The 18391-nt window shown below is 53.7% G+C and overlaps 2 protein-coding genes across 4 annotated transcripts; one reads left to right on the top strand and one right to left on the bottom strand.

The window, feature by feature from the left end:
* Nucleotides 1–166: 166 nt before the first annotated feature.
* LOC119109687 (methylmalonyl-CoA mutase, mitochondrial) lies at nt 167–9050 on the bottom strand (the record flags this gene model as incomplete). The annotated part of the gene is made up of 13 exons (XM_037233414.1): nt 8960–9050; nt 7535–7707; nt 6928–7122; nt 6385–6568; nt 5843–6025; nt 5378–5527; nt 4726–4857; nt 4059–4235; nt 2549–2738; nt 1848–2053; nt 1437–1589; nt 786–932; nt 167–382 (listed from the first exon to the last, which is right to left on the bottom strand). Coding segments are annotated over exons 1-13 (2142 nt in total), but the record flags the coding sequence as incomplete, so codon positions are not given.
* A 293-nt stretch (nt 9051–9343) lies between these two features.
* CSN6 (COP9 signalosome subunit 6) lies at nt 9344–18220 on the top strand. Of its 3 annotated transcripts, none has more exons than XM_037233415.1 (2): nt 9344–9396; nt 16641–18220. In XM_037233415.1, exon 2 carries the CDS (start codon nt 16698–16700, stop codon nt 17652–17654), a length of 957 nt encoding a protein of 318 aa, XP_037089310.1. In that variant the 5' UTR covers nt 9344–9396; nt 16641–16697; the 3' UTR covers nt 17655–18220. The 3 variants fall into 3 exon arrangements, with proteins under 3 accessions (XP_037089310.1, XP_037089312.1, XP_037089311.1); XM_037233417.1 differs by lacking the exon at nt 9344–9396 and adding an exon at nt 9494–9511; XM_037233416.1 differs by lacking the exon at nt 9344–9396 and adding an exon at nt 9494–9516.
* The last annotated feature ends 171 nt before the right edge of the window (nt 18221–18391 follow it).

Below are 18391 nucleotides of genomic sequence, written 5' to 3'. Positions count from 1 at the left end.
ACAAAATTATTTACCCCGCCTCTTGAAATGCGGTCACACTATCAAGGGCAGTTCCAAACAGCCCGAGCTGTCGTGCTCCTGACCGCTTCAAGCCAGACCGGGTTCGTAACAGAGCGCGCGACACGCGTCCGCGCTGGCAGCAGCCGTCGCGCCCGCCCCGCTCACCCGGCCCGAAGACGGCGGCCGCGCCGCAGTCGTACAGCATCTGGTAGTCCTGCGGCGGGATGACGCCGCCCACGATCACGAGCGCGTCGCCGCGGCCGGCGGCGCGCAGCGCGCGCACCAGCGCCGGCACCAGCGTGCGGTGGCCGGCGGCCAGTGTCGACACGCCCACCACGTGCACGTCCGCGTCCACCGCCTGCTGCGCTACCTCCTCCGGCGTCTGGCGGGCGCACGCCACGGCGGCGTTAGAGGGCGCCCACCGCTGTCGACCGGCCGCAGCGGCAGGCGCCAGGCGGCCCGCATGGCGTACACACACGTGACCCACGCACGTCGGGCGCCGAGATGACTGTGAACGATACCGCTGGATTGAGCGGCTGGCCAGCGAATGGCCCAGTTGACACGGCGCTAATGTTTTTCGCGCAATAGTGGGGATTTCTCGTCGCTAACGTATGAGTGTCCATTGTGCCCCTTCTGACCAACTAAACCTCATGAAAAAACTTATTTCAAACACGGCGAAAACTCCTCCCTGCATTAATAAACCTACGCCGCCGGGTAGGCCGAGTGTCCAGCAGAACCCGCCGCGGCGGGCCGCCGTCAGCCGAGAGGGCTTCCAGCGCCATTACCTGGAAGAGCGGGCCGACGTCCACGTCAAAGCCCAGGTCGGCGAAGCCGGTGGCAATGACCTTGGCGCCGCGGTCGTGACCGTCCTGGCCCATCTTGGCCACGAGGATGCGCGGCCGGCGGCCCTCCTCCTCGGCAAACTCCGCCACCTGGCGGCGGTCGGGCGGTGTCACGGAGCGGCGGCAGGAGAGGGGGTCTCCGGCGCACCTGGTCATACCATCCGTGGGACTGGTGCACTCCCCGTCCCTGCAGGATGCGTGGACACTCGACTTACACGAGCCGTCGGCGCAGGTAATCCCTGGGGCGGAAAGCAGAGAAGGTATTGTCACTGCGGACACTGCCCCACCGCGAGAAGGGTATGCTGAGAGACCGGGGATTGCAAGAAGGGTCATCACAAGACGACTGCCGCCGACGCAAGTGGGGACATGCTAGGGTCCGGTGTTCGCTGGGCTTGCATATAGAACGGCCGGCTCGCCGGCGTGCCGCCCGGCTCGGCTTGGACAATGAGCTGGCCGGTGGCGGCGCCTCCAGCTGCGGCATACCATCGGCTGGGAAATGGGCAACTTCTGATGGCATGTAAATGACGTGATCGGACCGGCTGAACTCGGCGGTGCCGGCTCAGGCGCCGCCATCGCCGACGCTCTACACCTCACCTTCTGCATGACACGCTGCAAGTCCTCTGTGTCGGCGTACTCGGACTTGTACGCGCCCGAGACAAACTTGTCAGTAGCCACGTGCCGACCGAACACCTCCTCCATGGCCTGCGTGATCTCGCCGACAGTGGCGCGCGCCCGCGCTGCTGCCACCTGCCGACCGCATCCAAAGCTCAGGTTACAACACCCGCTGCTAGTACAGCCTTTCGACGGCATAGCCCCCCCATGTCCTTGTGACTGTCCCCCCCCCCCCCCCCATTCCCCCCCTCTCACGATATCTCCCTCCGTAGACGCCGATTAATAAGAGACCCCGCGTTTAACAAAACATGATTTACACAAAGACAAATATTGTAACAGCTTATAATAGCCGGTCCCCAGCGGCCGCCAGTCCGGGGCCGAACCGCCACTCACAGCCGCCTTCAGCAGGTTGCCCTCGCCGGAGCGCGCCGTCTCTGTGAGCTCGTGCAGGGCGCGCCGCACGGCCTCCGCGTCTCGCTCGGCCCGCAGCCGCTCCAGCTTGGCGCACTGCAGCCGGTACACCTGCTCGTTGTCAATCATCAGCACGTCTAGCGGCTCCTCCTTCTCCAGCCGGTACTTGTTGACGCCGACGATTGTCTCTGTCGGTCGGCGGCGCGTCGTCAGCTGGCTGTATTAGCCGTCAGCTGGCTCCGGCAGTCGTCAGCTGGCTGTGTTAGCCGTCAGCTGGCTCCAGCAGCTGTTAGCTGGCTTCGGTAGCCGTCAGCTGGCTCCGGCAGCCGTCAGCTGGCTCCGGCAGCGCTGTCCGCTTCCTCCAAGCGTGACCAAACAGCATGCTAAGCGCCCTCATCTGACTTTGCGCGTCGTGTTTATCATAAATGGGCGAGAAATGTCCGCTTAAGTCGATCTGCTTTTGGCGCAAATTCCTCCGATCCGTTGGTGATGTAACTCGAAGGACAAATTCAGCAAGGAAGTAATCCATCAACTTCCAGGGTGACAGTGACAAGTTCCCAGCATGAAAATCAATAGGAAATATGTCACGTGACACCAGACGAACAGAACTACACGGAGAAGACCGGAATCCCAGAGTTTTTGCCAGCGAGTGCGAGCCCGGCAGGCGCTAACGGCGGACCGACCTTTGCCGGAGTCGATGGCGGCCTGTTTGCGGGCGGCGCACTCCTCGATTTTGAGCTTGGGCCAGCCGGAAGCGACGGCCTCGGCCATGCCGCCCATCTCCTCCACCTGGTCAATGACCTCCCGCCCGGCGCGGCACATCTCGGCCGTCAGCGCCTCCATGGCGTACGAGCCCGCCCACGGGTCAATGACCTGCCGCACAAAGGGGCAGAGGTTAGCGCCCCAGATCAGCCCACACACATCTCGGCCGTCAGCGCCTCCATGGCGTACGAGCCCGCCCACGGGTCAATGACCTGCCGCACAAAGGGGCAGAGGTTAGCGCCCCAGATCAGCCCACACACATCTCGGCCGTCAGCGCCTCCATGGCGTACGAGCCCGCCCAGGGTCAATGACCTGCCGCACAAAGGGGCAGAGGTTAGCGCCCCAGATCAGCCCACACACATCTCGGCCGTCAGCGCCTCCATGGCGTACGAGCCCGCCCACGGGTCAATGACCCGCCTCACATGAGGGCAGAGGTTAGCGCCCCAGATCAGCCCACACACATCTCGGCCGTCAGCGCCTCCATGGCGTACGAGCCCGCCCACGGGTCAATGACCCGCCTCACATGAGGGCAGAGGTTAGCGCCCCAGATCAGCCCACACACATCTCGGCCGTCAGCGCCTACATGGCGTCCGAGCCCGCCCGCGGTCAATAACCTGCCGCACATGGGGGCAGAGGTTAGCGCCCCAGATCAGCCCACACACATCTCGGCCGTCAGCGCCCCCATGGCGTACGAGCCCGCCCACGGGTCAATGACCTGCCGCACACGGGGGCAGAGGTTAACCGCCCAAGTCATCCCCGACACGGATGCGCGGCTTTATACACGTGTCTGTATGTGACTTATGTGCCTTGTGTGCATGCGTGTATTCGTCCATGGGTGAGAAGATAAGGCAGCAAGATGTAAGTGACATCAACAGGAAGCTAATGGAGCGGCGGCAGATAGATAAAATATATACATATATATAGATATATACATATATATATATATAGGATAACATATAAATTAAAATATAATAATAGATAGATAAAACAGTTCTATCGTAGTGAAGTAGCGTGTTTGACAAAGCCCGGTGAAAGCTGAACGGATTAATACATCGACAGCGGAGCCCATCCAGAGGAACGCCACGGTGGCGGGAGGCTTCTCGGGTTTCAAGGGCCGGAGGCTACCCTGGTCTCAAGGTCCGGAGGCCACCCTGGCGGCAAGAACACAACGGCAGGACTCGCCTGACCGGAGGGATGCAGCAGCAAGGCTCCCTGATCTGGGGGATGTAGCGGCTAGGTTCCATGACCTAAGGGAGTCAGTGATAGAACCCTCTTGATCCTGGATCCTGGGGATGCAGCGACAGGGCTCCCCCGACCTGGGGAATGCAGCAGCGGGGCCTCACTGACCTGAGGGGCTCAATGGCAGGGCTCTCCTGACCCAGCGGCAGGCCTCCCTGACCCTGGGAATGCGGGCGGCAGGGCTCCCCTGACCTGGGGGATGCCCGTCTCCTCCTGCAGGATGATCTGCGTGTTGCGGGCGATGCGGGCCGAGAAGACGGACGGCAGCGCCAGCGCCTCGTCGAACGAATTGGTGTGCAGCGACTGCGTGCCGCCGAACACGGCCGCCATCGCCTCCACCGTTGTGCGGATGATGTTGTTGTACGGGTCCTGGAGGCGGGGGCAGCGGCGTCACGACGCTGCGGTAGCGGCAGCCAGGCCGGGCGGCCCGCCCGACACGTGAGGCGGCCGGCCCTCCGGACGCCGGCCCACTCCACGACGGCCGCGCCCAAGGGTGACGGCAGGCTGCCGCTCGCTACCTCCCGGTCAGCGCCGCGATACACCGCACATCAGGTATGGCGTGGCAGCGACCACCGGTCGGGTCAGAAACAGACTGCGTGGCCACACCACAGGACAAGTGGTGGGTGGGGAAAGTTCTAACGGAGACCGCGGCCTTTTGCAACGCAAAACGTCGCCAGACGCACATCAAGTTCGAACTCCGCGTGCCACCATGCTTTTGGAAGCTGATCACCCTGGAAGAAACACATTTATTTCTCCAGTGAGAGCTCATTCACGCGCGGCCGTTCGGTGGCTGGTTACGGTCCAGCGAGGACAGACCCCTGGTCGGCTGTGAAGGGGCCGCCGCCGCCGCCTTCCTGACCTGCTCCGTCAGGGACCAGCCGGACGTCTGCGAGTGCGTCCGCAACATCATCGACTTGTCGTTCTTAGGGCTGAACTTCTCCTTCATAAGTGTGGCCCAGAGCCGGCGCGCTGCGCGCATCTTGGCTATTTCCTGCGGCCGGTCACGACGCACGGTGAGGTCATGAGCGTGGTGTCTCCGTTACAATGTGACACTGCATGTCTGCGTCTTATTCTATGCACATTGGAACAAGCTGCAGCACCTTCTAGCACACTAAGTTTGGGTGGAATTCAGCAAATCATCTGCCAATGGCCTTCGTTACAAAATCGGCTGCAGTCTTCCCACGGAGAATATCGGCACCGGACCGGCGCCAGCAAAACCCCACTGATGGGTGGACACCGTCGTGCGGCCAGCAACACCTGCCAAACACCCGAGCTCCACTGCGCTGAAGCAGGCCAACACCCCTGGCCAAAATAACAGCCTTACCAGCCCAGGCACCGATCTGCACCGCAGATCTGCACTGTATCTGCGGTGCAGATCTGCACCGCAGATACAGTGCAGACGCCGGAACCTCCGTAAGGTTGCAACTCTGTTCCCTTCTTCCAACAGGAAGTGGTGAGAAAGCAGAACGGAGCAGTCACCAGCAGCACATGGCCCTGCAGCTGTGCCTCACCATGTAGAAGTTCATGCCGATGCCCCAGAAGAAGGAGAGCCGCGGTGCGAAGGCGTCGATGTCGAGGCCGGCCTTCAGACCCGTCCGGCAGTACTCCAGACCGTCCGCCAGCGTGAACGCCATCTCGTACACCGGACTGGCGCCCGCCTCCTGGCGGCCGACGAAGGAAACAATCAGCGCCTCAGCCGACAGTTCGGTCGGCGGCAGGGACGGCAGGTCGACGTGGTGCGCTCATGAAGCAGGCACATGGAAGCCAACTGTGCACCAAGCCTCTCGCCGGCAGTTGCGACGCTTATGGCGTGATAATGCGTGCGTCACGGCACGAAAGGGAAGAGTTCATCAAGACATCAGCCACGCGTCCACGACACCACAATTTCGGGAGGTAAACGGGACTGAGTTACATCATTCATGCTACAACCTATCAGCTGGCGCAGAAAACCCGACGAAACCTCATCCTGTACAAACCTGCATATGGTAGCCAGAGACTGAGATTGAGTTGAACTTGGGCATGTGCTCGGCGGTGTAAGCGAAAATGTCCCCGATGATCTTCATAGACGGCGCGGGCGGGTAGATGTACGTGTTTCGCACCATGAATTCCTTCAGGATGTCGTTCTGGATCGTTCCGGATAGTTGCTTGGAACTGACGCCCTGCAGGGCGCGGCAGCCGAAGCTCAAGTCAGCTCAAAGTGAAGCGGTGTAAGACACACACAATTGTGTGCGGCGTATGAGACACACTTGTGCATGATTTTCAATAGCTCAATCCACAGCGCACCCCTGCCAAATTTGAGAACATTTCCATCGATTCCCGATCACAGGCGAGAACAACCGGCCGGCCGCATGATCTCGACGCTCACCACGCAAACGAGACGAAACAACAACACGTGGGCACACCGCGGCAGGCCCGCCTCGGCAGCACGGCCGACCGACGTCCGCCGCCACAGGTGGCCGCGTCGGCGCCGGCCCGACCCGGCCCAGCGACCGGCAGCGGTGCAGGCCAGCGGCCGTACCTGCTCCTCGCCGGTCACGATGAACATGGCCATGATGGGCACGACGGCGCCGTTCATGGTCATGGAGACGGACATGCGGTCGAGAGGGATGCCGTCGAACAGCACCTTCATGTCCTCCACCGAGTCGATGGCCACGCCGGCCATGCCGACGTCGCCCGAGACGCGCGGGTTGTCCGAGTCGTACCTGGGGGCCGGGACGTCGCCGCTGAGATGACCGATACGGCTCGGGGTGGCCGGAGGGCGCGGCCTGCCGAGTCAGCCGCCAGCTCAGGGTCACGCGCTCGGCCCAGACACTGAGGCCGATGTGCGCACGTGTATTCGCGGCCCACGCGTCACGTTACACGCGCATGGGCCGACCAATGTGAGACGAAAAGGGCCGTATAGAAAGATGTGTTAAGGCACGACGAACGATAGTTACCTTCTCTGAAGCGAGTGGAAATTGAAGCAAAAGCACGTTGACGGGACGTCATTCTCAGCTATCACGCCGTAATGCAGTCGCCGCCGTCCGCCCACCGGCGCGATGGATTCCCACGCCCGACTCACCCACAGTGGGTAGCCAGATCGAAAGCCACGCTGAGACCCTGCTGTCCGGCCTTGATGTTCTCGCGGTAGAACTTGTTGCTCTCCTCGACGGTGGAGAAGCCAGCATACTGGCGGATGGTCCAGGGCCGCTGGGCGTACATGGTCGGGTAAGGGCCGCGCGTGAACGGGAACTTGCCAGGCAGCTCCGGTGGCACGCTGCGCACACAGCCAGGCAGGAAGCGGCGTCAGCAGGACGACACACGGCGGCGTCAGCATGGCAAGGACCCATGCAGGCTCTGACCAGACCACAGGTGATCAGTGACATGCCAGCTGTCTGTCCACTGACAAAAAAACATATGGATTGACACAAAGTGGCAGACAGACAAAATCACAAGGGAAATGTGCAATTTTATGGACCTTGTTTTGGGACATTTCTGATGAAGCAAGGTGAGAAAGATGTCTGCACATGATGTGCATGTTGGAAATAACTTTTTTAAATGATGACTGCTAGTATTGTCTAGTAGTACAGTGTATTCATTAAAGGCATGATAGCAGAGGGTACTGTGAACACTCAATTAAGCGGGCAATATTGCTGGTGTACACCACATACATAAAGCTGATGTCTTACTTCTCAACATCTTTCGCTGTGTAGATCGGTTTCACATCAACACCATCAGAAGTCCTCCAAACCAGCTTCTTCAATGCTTCTTCAGATTTAAGCTGTTTAGCAGCTAGCTTGGACCATTCAGGGTCCAGCGGGGCAGCTGTGTGTGTACCCCTGACCCGAAGCAGGTGACACAACTGAAAAAATACATTGTTTTTTGGTGACTTATCCATACCAGCCATAATTGTTAAATCCAGGAGAAGAGAGGAAGGGTCACATGCTGTATAAGCCAACCTTTTCCAAAACCAGCATAACAACACAATTGGCATAGGACTATTTGTCAGCCCAAGTAATGAATGCACACATATACATGTTCCTGCTATAATTCAGCACTGACGGACCAATGAGTGATGCAAGTAGCTGAACTGCCCACCTATCTGCACTGTCCAGGACAGGTTGGCATTATGAAAGACTGTGGCCATGGTTAGGAAATATGTTAGGACAGAGTTCAGAACATCCACAACTTTTCTCAATGAAGGTGAAATTTTGGCCTCCATCAAGCAAGCTTACTTCAGCAGCTTCACCTCATCAGGTTTCCATAGCATTTTCCCACCATGGCCACAATTATTTGTTTTTGAATGCAATGTGGTGCATTCTTACCAATTTTGTTTGGTGATGTGCTTAAAACAGCTATACCATGCATACATTTTCTGGAAATTGTATTTGCCATCCTACAAAACATCTGAGAATTGGATTCATGAGTTAAATAAAAGATTATCCAGGATATGTTATCCCAATTCCAGTATCAAGACATGTGACACCTACCTCAGAACCCTATCTTGTCCCTTTTTGACCAATGGGAAAAGTGATGCTAGAAATGTCTAGATATGGCTTTTAATCTTGTTGCCACGCCTCAGCTGGCTGACCAGCTGCCAGTCTCACAAAATCCACCCTGCGTGCCAGACACTTTCACAACTTCTGTGCACTAACCTTCACTTTGATGAGCTGAAGCATACAGCTACATGCACTTAATTCATGCCAGGCCAGTTAAACTGAGTTTTTACATGATTTTTGGGTGAAAAAGATACGTGGAGCATTTTCCCCGAACTCGCCTTCACATCATAACTTTCTGAAGCGTTGGCTCGCTATGCGCTGAAATCAGTGCCGGCCGTGCGCCGAATTCTGAGCACTGTTCTACGATATGCATGCGCTGCCATTTGTACCGCGGTATCGCTGCTTCACCGGACGTGTTTGGCATAACGTGCATTCTTTGCAGCCTGGACCGGCTTATCATTACCCGCTCAACTAATCGCTTTCGTATCCAGTGCAAACAGAGTGGGCCTCGTGACGCTGGTAAGGCCTGGTTGGGCACCCAGGAGAAGCTTTGATCCCTCTAGGATCATCCATAACTGTGATCCAGCGGCAATGTAGCGCGCCTCAAAAACGTACCGGAACCCGAAGGCCAGATGCATGGCGAGGATTCATTGAGCCAGGCCTCCCCACTCACTTCCCTTTCACGACGTACTGTTGCGTTTAAGGTGCACACAAGGCAATGCCATCTGATGCTGTATGTCAAGGCCCTTGGTCGTGTCGAGCCATGACGTCATGACGGCTATAATTGCCCTTGAAGCATGCTTCAACGGGATTTTCTTGGTGCACCTGCACCCCTGTAGCATAAAAGATAATATTTTAGCAGGTGTTAAATGGCACGAATGAAGGTTTTTTCAAGCACAAAAATGCATCTTCACTAGTAAATAGCCATCGAAGGCGACTATCTACCACCAGCTGACCCTGGTCTCATAAGCCTCTCATACTGGCGCATTGCATACAAACGTCACATTCGCCGCTAGGGATGAAATCACTTGTTGGTTGCATTCTCTGGGAAGGTGGGTGTAGAATTGTCTTACTGGTGTAAGTGGCATTGCTGGTAGATTTCTTCGGCTGGGCTCATCACGTCTACTCTAGGACTTCAACCACCTATTTTTTCACCGTACTTTGTTGGTACCGTGGGTATTGATTGGACGAGGTCGCTCAAACTGTCCCTTTCTGTGATACCTAACGAATAACTAGCATTTCCTAATTCAGTTTTTCTGTGTTATGAGGTTTGCATTTTCCAGAATTTGGTATGACTGTAAAAAAAAATGGCGGACGAATTGGATTTTGTATATTTGATGTGGTTACAATGTTCAATAACTCATACATTTGTGCATCTTGCTTGTTCAATGGTAATGTCTGATTCAGCTGTTTTGGAAATTTTAGCTTTGTCTTAACATAAGTTTCAGATTTATGCTATTAGTCGACTTGTAAGTTGTTATTGTGTTTGCAAGGGACGGAAGAATACCCAGGAGAATAGGCAGATAGATATCGTCCATTGTTGTGGTTATCCTTTGAGGAATAAGGCCATTAATATTGTCTTATCTACATGAGTTGACTTATTAAATCTACCACACACTAAAAAAATGTGATGGAAATGTGCATATCTTATCGCATTTGCCAGTTGTGCCATACTGCAACATCCTGAGGTACATGTCTTATGTGTAATGTTCTCATTGTGGCTTTTTTTTACTTGGGTACCTGTACTGCCGACGGTGGGGGGAGAGCTACGCTGGCTACAGGGTTCCTGTACTGCCATGATGGAGAAATGCTGTTAGGTATCAGCCGACGTAGTGACGTCACTGAAAATGGGTTTGCATCGATCGGGATTCTTTTGGGCCGACTGAAGGCTACAAGGCATTTGCTAGCGATATGATGTCACTGGTATTCGACTGGATATGTGACGTCACTGGTTTTGAGGCTTTAGGGCTCTTTTGGGTGCAATGAATGCCGTAAAGCATCACCTGACGATATGTCGTCGCTGGTATTCAATGAAACATCAGGCGCAACGGGCCTTATTCCATCTTTACCTTTCGTACCTGTCTGCTGCAAGCATTTGCGTGCTGAATAAAAGCTTGACCGAATCACCTGAATGTGTGACGTCACCAATCATCACTTGATACGAGTGCACTTAGGCCCCACGGCCGCGGTGTATCATGTTCCGTGAAATATCACTGGGTATCGTGACGTCAGTGATATTCGACTAAATATTGGTCGCAACACGTCAAGGTCCATTTTTAGCTTCGTACCTGTCTACTGCAAGCACTGGCGTGATGAATAAAAGCTACCAAATCACGTGAGTGTGTGACGTCACTGGTCATGCATTTTTATGGATCTTTGGGGGCCAACTGAGGGCCGTAAAGCATAACCTAATGAATGTGACGTCACTGGCATTCAACTGTGTGTGATGTCACTTGTGATCAGATTTACGGCCTCTTTTGGGCCGACGAAAGGTCATACGACATTAACTGAAGATGTGCCGTCACTGGTATCCGAATACAATTCAGGCGGGCCATGGCCATGCTCCATCTTTACCTTTAGTACCTGTCCATTGCAAGTATTTGAATGCTGAAGGAAGGGTCTGGCCGAATTACCTGAGTGTGTAACGTCACTAACCATTAATTTGTATAGACTGTTTTGAACCCACTGTAAGCCATACCACATCAGCTGACCATATGACGTCACCGGTTTTCGTCTAGGCGTCATGCGCAACAGGCCATGCTCTATCTTTGCCTTTCGTACCTGTTTACTGCAAGCATTCGCGTGTTATATCAAGGGTGATGCTGAACCATCTGAGTGCGTGACGTCACTGGTCATGAGTTTATACAGGTTCGCTTGGGCAAGCCCAATGCAACAAAGCATCATATCCTGTAAGCGTCGCGGGATGATATGACGTCACTGGTATTCGACTCAACATCAGGCGCAACAAGCCATGTTCCATCTTTACCTTTCGTACCTGTCTACTGCAAGCATTCGCGTGTTATATCACGTCATTGGTTAAGAGTTCTTACGGGCTCTTTTCAACCCCCTATATGGTATAATGCTTCAGTTGACGATATGATGTCACTGGTGTTCGACTTAACATCAGGCACAGCATGTCATATTCCATCTTTGCCTTTCGCACCTGTTAAAGTAGTGGCGAGCTAATGATGGCTCTGCCGAATCACCTGAGTGCGTCATCATGAGTTTTTACAGGCTATTGTTGGCCGAGTGAAAGCCATTAGGCATCATCTAACGATATGTCGTCACTGGTAATCCACTAAGTGTGTGACGCCATTGGTCATGAGTTTTCCCGCGCCTTTTTGGGCCGACTTAAGGCCATTAGGCATCAGGTAACGATATGACGTCACTGGTATTCAATTAAGCATCAGATACAATATGTCATGTTCCATCTTTACCTTCCGCACCTATCTACTGCAAGTATTCGCGCGCCACATAAAGGGCTCTGCCCAATCACCTGAGCGCGTGGTGTGACTGGTTATGAGTTTACGCGGGTTTACTCGGGCTGACTGAAGGACATCAAGCATCATCTGGCGATGTGACGTCACTGGTATTCAACTTAACACCAGGCGCGACAGGCCATGTTCGTCTTTACCTTTCGTACCTGTATTGTAAGCATTGACATGCTTAAGGAAAGCTCTGTGAAATCTCCTGAGTGTGTAATGTCACTGGTCATGAGTTCTTTACGGGCTGCTTTTTTGTACCTATAGGGTACAAGACATCAGTTGACGATATGACATCACTGGTATTTGACTTAATCTCAGGCGCAACAGGCCATGTTCCATCTTTGCCTTTCGCACCTCTATACTGCAAGTATTCGCGCGCTACATAAAGGCTCTGCCGAATCACCTGAGCATGTTGGTGTAACTGGTCATGAGTTTACGCGGGCTTACTCGGGATGACTGAAGGACCATCAAGCATCACCTGACCATATGACGTCACTGATATTCGGGGCTGTGGCCCAGACTTATGGCCGCTAGGCGGCGCCCTTGATTATTATTTAGCCATCAGGGCATTCCGGACCGTAGCTGCTCAGGGGCGCATCCCGTGATGTCGGGCGGAATAGCTTTGCATATACGTCGGTTTGTGGGCTGGGAAAACCTTTGTTTGGTGTTTACGTTGGTTCAAAATTTTAGTCGTTGAAACAAGCCCGTTGCGTTTGAAGTTGTTACTTAATGGTGCGCACAATAAAATTAGTGTGCTTAACTATGTGTGCATCTCCCACCTCTGCTGCGGAACTCCGTAGCCGTAGGTGGCCAAGTGACCTCCTACCAACTGATGATCAGTGACGTCACATACTCAGGTGATTCGGCGGAGCCTTCATATAGCACGCGAATATTTGCAGCAGCCAGGTACGAAAGGCAAATATGGAGCATGAACCTGTTGCGCCTGATGTTTAGTCGAGCACCAGTAACGTCATGTCATCAGCTGATGCATTATAACCTAAAATGGGTTCAAAGGAGCCCGTAAAAAACTCGTGACCAGTGGACGTCACACACCTCAGGAGATTCGACGGAGCCTTCATTCAGCACGTCAGTGCCTTTAATAAACAAGTACAAAAGGTAAAGAAAGTACGTGGCATGTTGGACCTGATGTTAAGTCGAATAACAGTGACGACATATCATCCTGTGATGCTTCACGGGAGGTGTTGCTTTGTGGCCTTGGGCGGCCCAAGTGAATCCGTATGAACTCATGACCAGCGACGTCACCCCACTCAGATGATTCGTCTGGAGTTTAGTTGATTACCAGTGACGTCATATCGTCAGCTGATGCTTGATGTCCGTCAGTCAGCCCGAGTAAACCTGCACAAACTCATGGCCAGTTACACCACACGCTCAGGCGAATCGACAGAGCCTTTTTGTAGTGCACGAATACTTGCAGTAGGCAGGTGCGAAAGATAAAGATGAAACATGGCTTATTGCAAGTGATGTTAATTCGAATACAAGTGACGCCATAACGTTATCTGATGCCTAATGACCTGAACTCGGCCAAAAAAGGCCCGTAAAGCTCATGACCAGTGACGTCCACACTCAGTGGATTACCAGTGACGTCATTTCGTTAGCTGATGCCTTATGGCTTTCGCTCAGCCAAAAATAGTTGGTAAAAATTCATGACCAGTGACGTCGCACACTCAGGTGACTCGGCAGAGCCATCATTTAACGCACCAATACTTAACAGGTACGAAAGGCAAAGATGGAACATGACCTGTTACGCCTCATGTTAAGTCGAACACCATTGACATCATGTCGTCGACTGATGCATGTTTCCTTATAGAGTTATAGAGGGTTCCAAGGAGCCAGAAAAAACTCATGACCAGTAACGTTACACACCCAGGAGACTCGACAGAGCCTTCATTCAGCACGTCAATACTTGTAATAGGCGTGTACGAAAGGTAAAGATAGAACATGGCCTGTCGCGCCTGATGTTAAGTCGGACACCAGTGACGTCATATCATCAGCTGATGCATTATACCGTTTGGGGTACAAAAGGTCCTGTAAAAAGCTCTTGACCAGTGACGTTACTTACTCAGGAGACTCGACAGAGCCTTCATTCAGCACGCCCATACTTCCAAGAGACAGGTACGAAAGGTAAAGATAGAACATGGCCTGTCGCGCCTGGAGTTTAGTCGAATACCAGTGACGTCATATCGTCAGCTGATGCTTGATGTCCCTCATTCAGCCAGAGTAAACCCGCGTTAACTCATAACTAGTTACACCACACGCTAAGGTAATTCGGCAGAGCCCCTGTGTCGCGCGAATACTTGCAGTAGATAGGTGCGAAAGGTACAGACGAAACATGGTTTAGATGGAGCATGGCCTGTTGCGCATGATGTCTAGTCGAAACCCCAGTGACATCATATCGTCAGCTGATGCCTTATGGCCTATAGTAGGCTCAAAAGAGTGTGCAAATTGATGGCCAGTGACGTACACACTCAGGTAATTTGGCAGAGCCTTCCACGGCAATGCTTGCAATGGACAGGTACCAAAGATAAAGGTGGAACATGGTCTGTCGCGCCCGAAGTTCATTCGAATACCAGTGACGTCACATCTTCAGTCATTGCCGTATGACCTTTTCGTCGGCCCAAAAGAGGCCGTAAAACCTCATGACCAGCGACACGCACAGTCGAGTGCCAGCGACGTCACATCGTTAGCTGATGCTTTATGGTCTTTAGTTGGCCGCACAAAAAATCCGCAATACTTGCAGCAGACATGTACGAAAGGTATAAATGGAGCATGACCTGTTGCCTGATGTTCAGCCAAATACCAGTGACGTCATATCGCCAGCTGATGCCTAACGGCATTTCGTCGGTCCTATAGGGCCCGTGGAAACCCACGGCCATTGACGTCTTACAGTCGTATAGCAGTGACGTCGCTAGCTGACCCTTGTGGTCCTTCAGTTGGCCGAAAAGCACCGTTGGAACTCATGGCCAGTGATGTCACACACTCAGGTGGTTCGGCAGCTTTCATCCAGCACGCCAATGCTTGCAGCAGACAAGTACAAAGGTAAAAATGAAGCACGGCCTGTTGCACCCAGTATTTATTCGAATACCAGTGACGTCACGCTATCCGGTGATACTTCGCGGACCACGACACACCGTGGTCGTGGGGCCCTAAGTGCACTCGTATGAAGTGATGATTAGGGACGTCACACATTGGGGTAATTCGGTCAAACCCCTATGCGGCACGCAAATGCTTGCAGCAGACAGGTATGAAAAGTAAAGATGGAACGAGGCCGGCCGCGCCTGATGTTCAATCGAATACCAGTGACGACACATGGCCAGCTGATGCATTACGGCATTCAGTTGACCCAAAAGAGCCTTACACACTCACGACCAGTGACGTCACATACCCAGCCGAATACCAGTGACATCATATCACAAGCAAAAGCCTTATGGCCTTCAGTCGGCCCGAAAGAACCCCGACCCCGATCGATGCAAAACCATTTTCAGTGACGTCACAATGTTAGCTGATGCCTCACAGCTTTTGCCCCGCACGACAATACTCGAAACCCTGCAGCTACCGTAGCTCTTCCCTCCGTCGGCCATACAGGTACCCAAGTAAAAAATTACCCTCATTGTTGTCTTACCAAATTATATACACATTTTTAGAAGCTGTCTTCCAAAAGGAAATATTGAAGAAACAAAATTTAAAAACAGATTACCATATTACCATATTTTGAAATGCCAGCACATTCCCATGTTACCACATTACCATATTCAACACATTACCATATTTTGGGGATTGAATTAAAGTTCTTGGAATCCTTAATCTGGAATCCTGTCTGTTCTTCTATCCACTTCCCATCTGCATTCCACCGACCCCTGTGAATGTATCCAAACACAGCAGGTTATGTTCAAATTAGCACCATAGAGAGGTTTCAGCTACATAACTGGAACTTGGCTCTAACACACTGCTGGGTACTCCCAAATAACAGTTGAGCTCTGGCACAACATGAATCCTGGTAGCCTAGCTTGTGTCAGTGATTATATGTTGAATTCCAAGAAGTGCAATGCTCCAAAAAATATTGGCGGATTGAATGCTATAATCAAGGTCCATTTCCCATTATATGTTGCTCTTATCCTGCATCACTACAGCAAAACCTGGAAAGCAAAAAATAAAATGGAATCAAAAGATCAGAAAGAGGCCCAAATCTGAGGAGAAATGGGCTGTTAGCAATAGTCCAGGTCAGCAGATTGCAGGCCAAGTGCCTCCAGCTGGTTTTATGAAGCTGTAACACTGGTGCCCTACCTGCCATTAAACTTTTGTTTGTGATAAAATGTGGTTTATCAGTATGGTACTTGTATACCAGCAACTGAGTATCAACATATCATTCCATTCATTCCAGCACCATGAGAACTAATTCTTCATTTTGACCAAGTGACTGCTGAGATACATCATATTTAGCCCAATGCTGCATTGCATATGCTGACATTTTTCTGGTGTCAAAACATGATGTGACCATGGGCTGTATTATGTGTTGTTGCATAGGCTGCCACCCACCCATCATCATTCCAACCATCAGCATGCATTTTTAGGTGCATAATTCTGGGCTTCAGAGATTTCTGTCTGATTTTGAAGAGATTTAGTGAAAAGCAGGGTTTTGAAAACAAGCCATGACATTTTGCCAAGAAGTCATTTTTTCAAGGCTGGGCTGCCCCACTGGGGTGCATGTTCAGGACTAAAGCACTTCTGCTTCAGTTTGCACAGATGTACAAAAGATGTGCTGGATGTATTCAGCATGCTGTCTCTGTCTGCAGGTCCCTTTGCCTCTGCAGTGTGTCTTGCTACAACTGGCTGACTGCACTACCAGGAAGATGACGTCCATGGAGGTGGAGGCCGGCCCGTCGACATCGGCCGGCCGGCCGGCTGCCGTGATGGCGGCGGCCGGCACCAGCCCGAGCGTCACGGTGCAGCTGCACCCGCTGGTCATCCTCAACATCTCGGAGCACTGGACGCGCATCCGCGCCCAGCAGGCGGCGCCGCGCCAGGTGCTGGGCGCGCTCATCGGCCAGCAGAAGGGCCGCAACGTCGAGATCATGAACTCGTTCGAGCTGGTGTTCGACACTGTCGATGGCCAGATCGTGGTCGACACCGACTACTATGCCATGAAGGAGGAGCAGTTCAAGCAGGTGTTCGAGCACATGGACCTGGTGGGCTGGTACACGACCGGTGGCGCGCCGGACGCCTCCGACATAAGCGTGCATAAGCAGGTGTGCAAGCTGAACGAGAGCGCGCTGCTGGTCAAGCTGAACCCGCAGGCCAGCTGCAGTGAGCTTCCCATCACGGTGCTGGAGTCTGTTATGGATATCGTGGACGGGGACGCGCAGATGCTGCTACTCGAGACCGGCTACACGCTGGCCACCGAGGAGGCGGAACGCATCGGTGTTGACCACGTGGCGCGTGTGACCACCAGCGAGTCGGGCGACAAGTCGGTGGTGGCCGAGAGCCTAGTGCCACACCACGGCGCGCTCAAGATGCTCCGCAGCCGCGTCAGCATCATCGTTCGATATATCAAGGCCATGCAGGCGGGCCAGGTGCCCGTCAACTACGACATCCTGCGCGAGGCGTACAGCATCAGTCACCGGCTTCCGGTGCTGGAGTCGTCGCAGTTTACGCAGGACCTCTTCACGCAGATGAACGACGTCACGCTGATGACGTACCTGGGCGCGCTCACCAAGGGCTGCGACACGACGCTGCAGTACGTCAACAAATTCAACACGCTTCATGACAAGCAGGGTGTGGGCCGGCGCATGCGCGGAATGTTCTTCTGATAGCTGATGCGTGCGGAGGCGAATCGCGTGCTGCGTGTGCTGCATGCTGGAGCGCGGAGCGGCGGCGCCGTCGGCAGGTGGCGCATGGACGCTGCTGTGCTGCCCTGTGTTGGTGCGCGGCGCGCCTGTGCCCGATGCCCCGCCGCCGTGCCGGCCGGCCGGCGGTGGTCGGGACGCTCTGGCTGCCGTGCTCGTGACCTCCGCCCGTGACGCATCCGTGTGACGCAGCGGCGTGCGCGCGACGTCGGCGTCGGAGGTATCTTGGCGCGTGGTTGGCCCACTCGTCCTCAACTGACGCGTCGGTGGAGTTCCGTTCCGAGGGAGTCTCCAATAGAATGCGTTGCTTAGGGCTTTGACCACGCGATGGTGCGCTTTGCATTGAGCAGTCAGTGGATGATGCCAGGCTGATCTGGACTGATGTCATCTCGTCCGGCTTGGTAATGGAGTGGAAGTGACTCAGTTCAGTTCACGCTGAAATGAAACACACCTGTCTGTGGAAAATGTAACCTACTTGTGTTTTGCCGTCTGAACCAAGCAGCTGGCTGATATATACCTTCGGTGGCCAAGATTGCTTTCGGTCATTTACGGCCAGGACTAGGATCCTGAAATGAGTGTGGATTGGCGGCCTTCCTTCCATTTAAAAATGTAGCGTATATGTATGCGACGTCTCCGTGGCATTTATACCCCCCCCCCCCCCTTCCTCCCCAAAAGGCTTCGGACCCTTCTCGTCCAGAGAG

Source organism: Pollicipes pollicipes, unplaced genomic scaffold, assembly GCF_011947565.3.
Source record: "Pollicipes pollicipes isolate AB1234 unplaced genomic scaffold, Ppol_2.1 Scaffold_7231;HRSCAF=8579_pilon_pilon_pilon, whole genome shotgun sequence".
Lineage (NCBI taxonomy): Eukaryota > Metazoa > Arthropoda > Thecostraca > Pollicipedomorpha > Pollicipedidae > Pollicipes > Pollicipes pollicipes.
The sequence above is the reverse complement of the archived record's forward strand: the minus strand, read 5'-3'. Positions and strand labels throughout refer to the sequence as shown.

Coding starts and splice junctions, on each gene's coding strand:
- CSN6 (XM_037233415.1), top strand. CDS start 16,698: ATGACGTCCATGGAGGTGGAGGCCGGCCCGTCGACATCGGCCGGCCGG.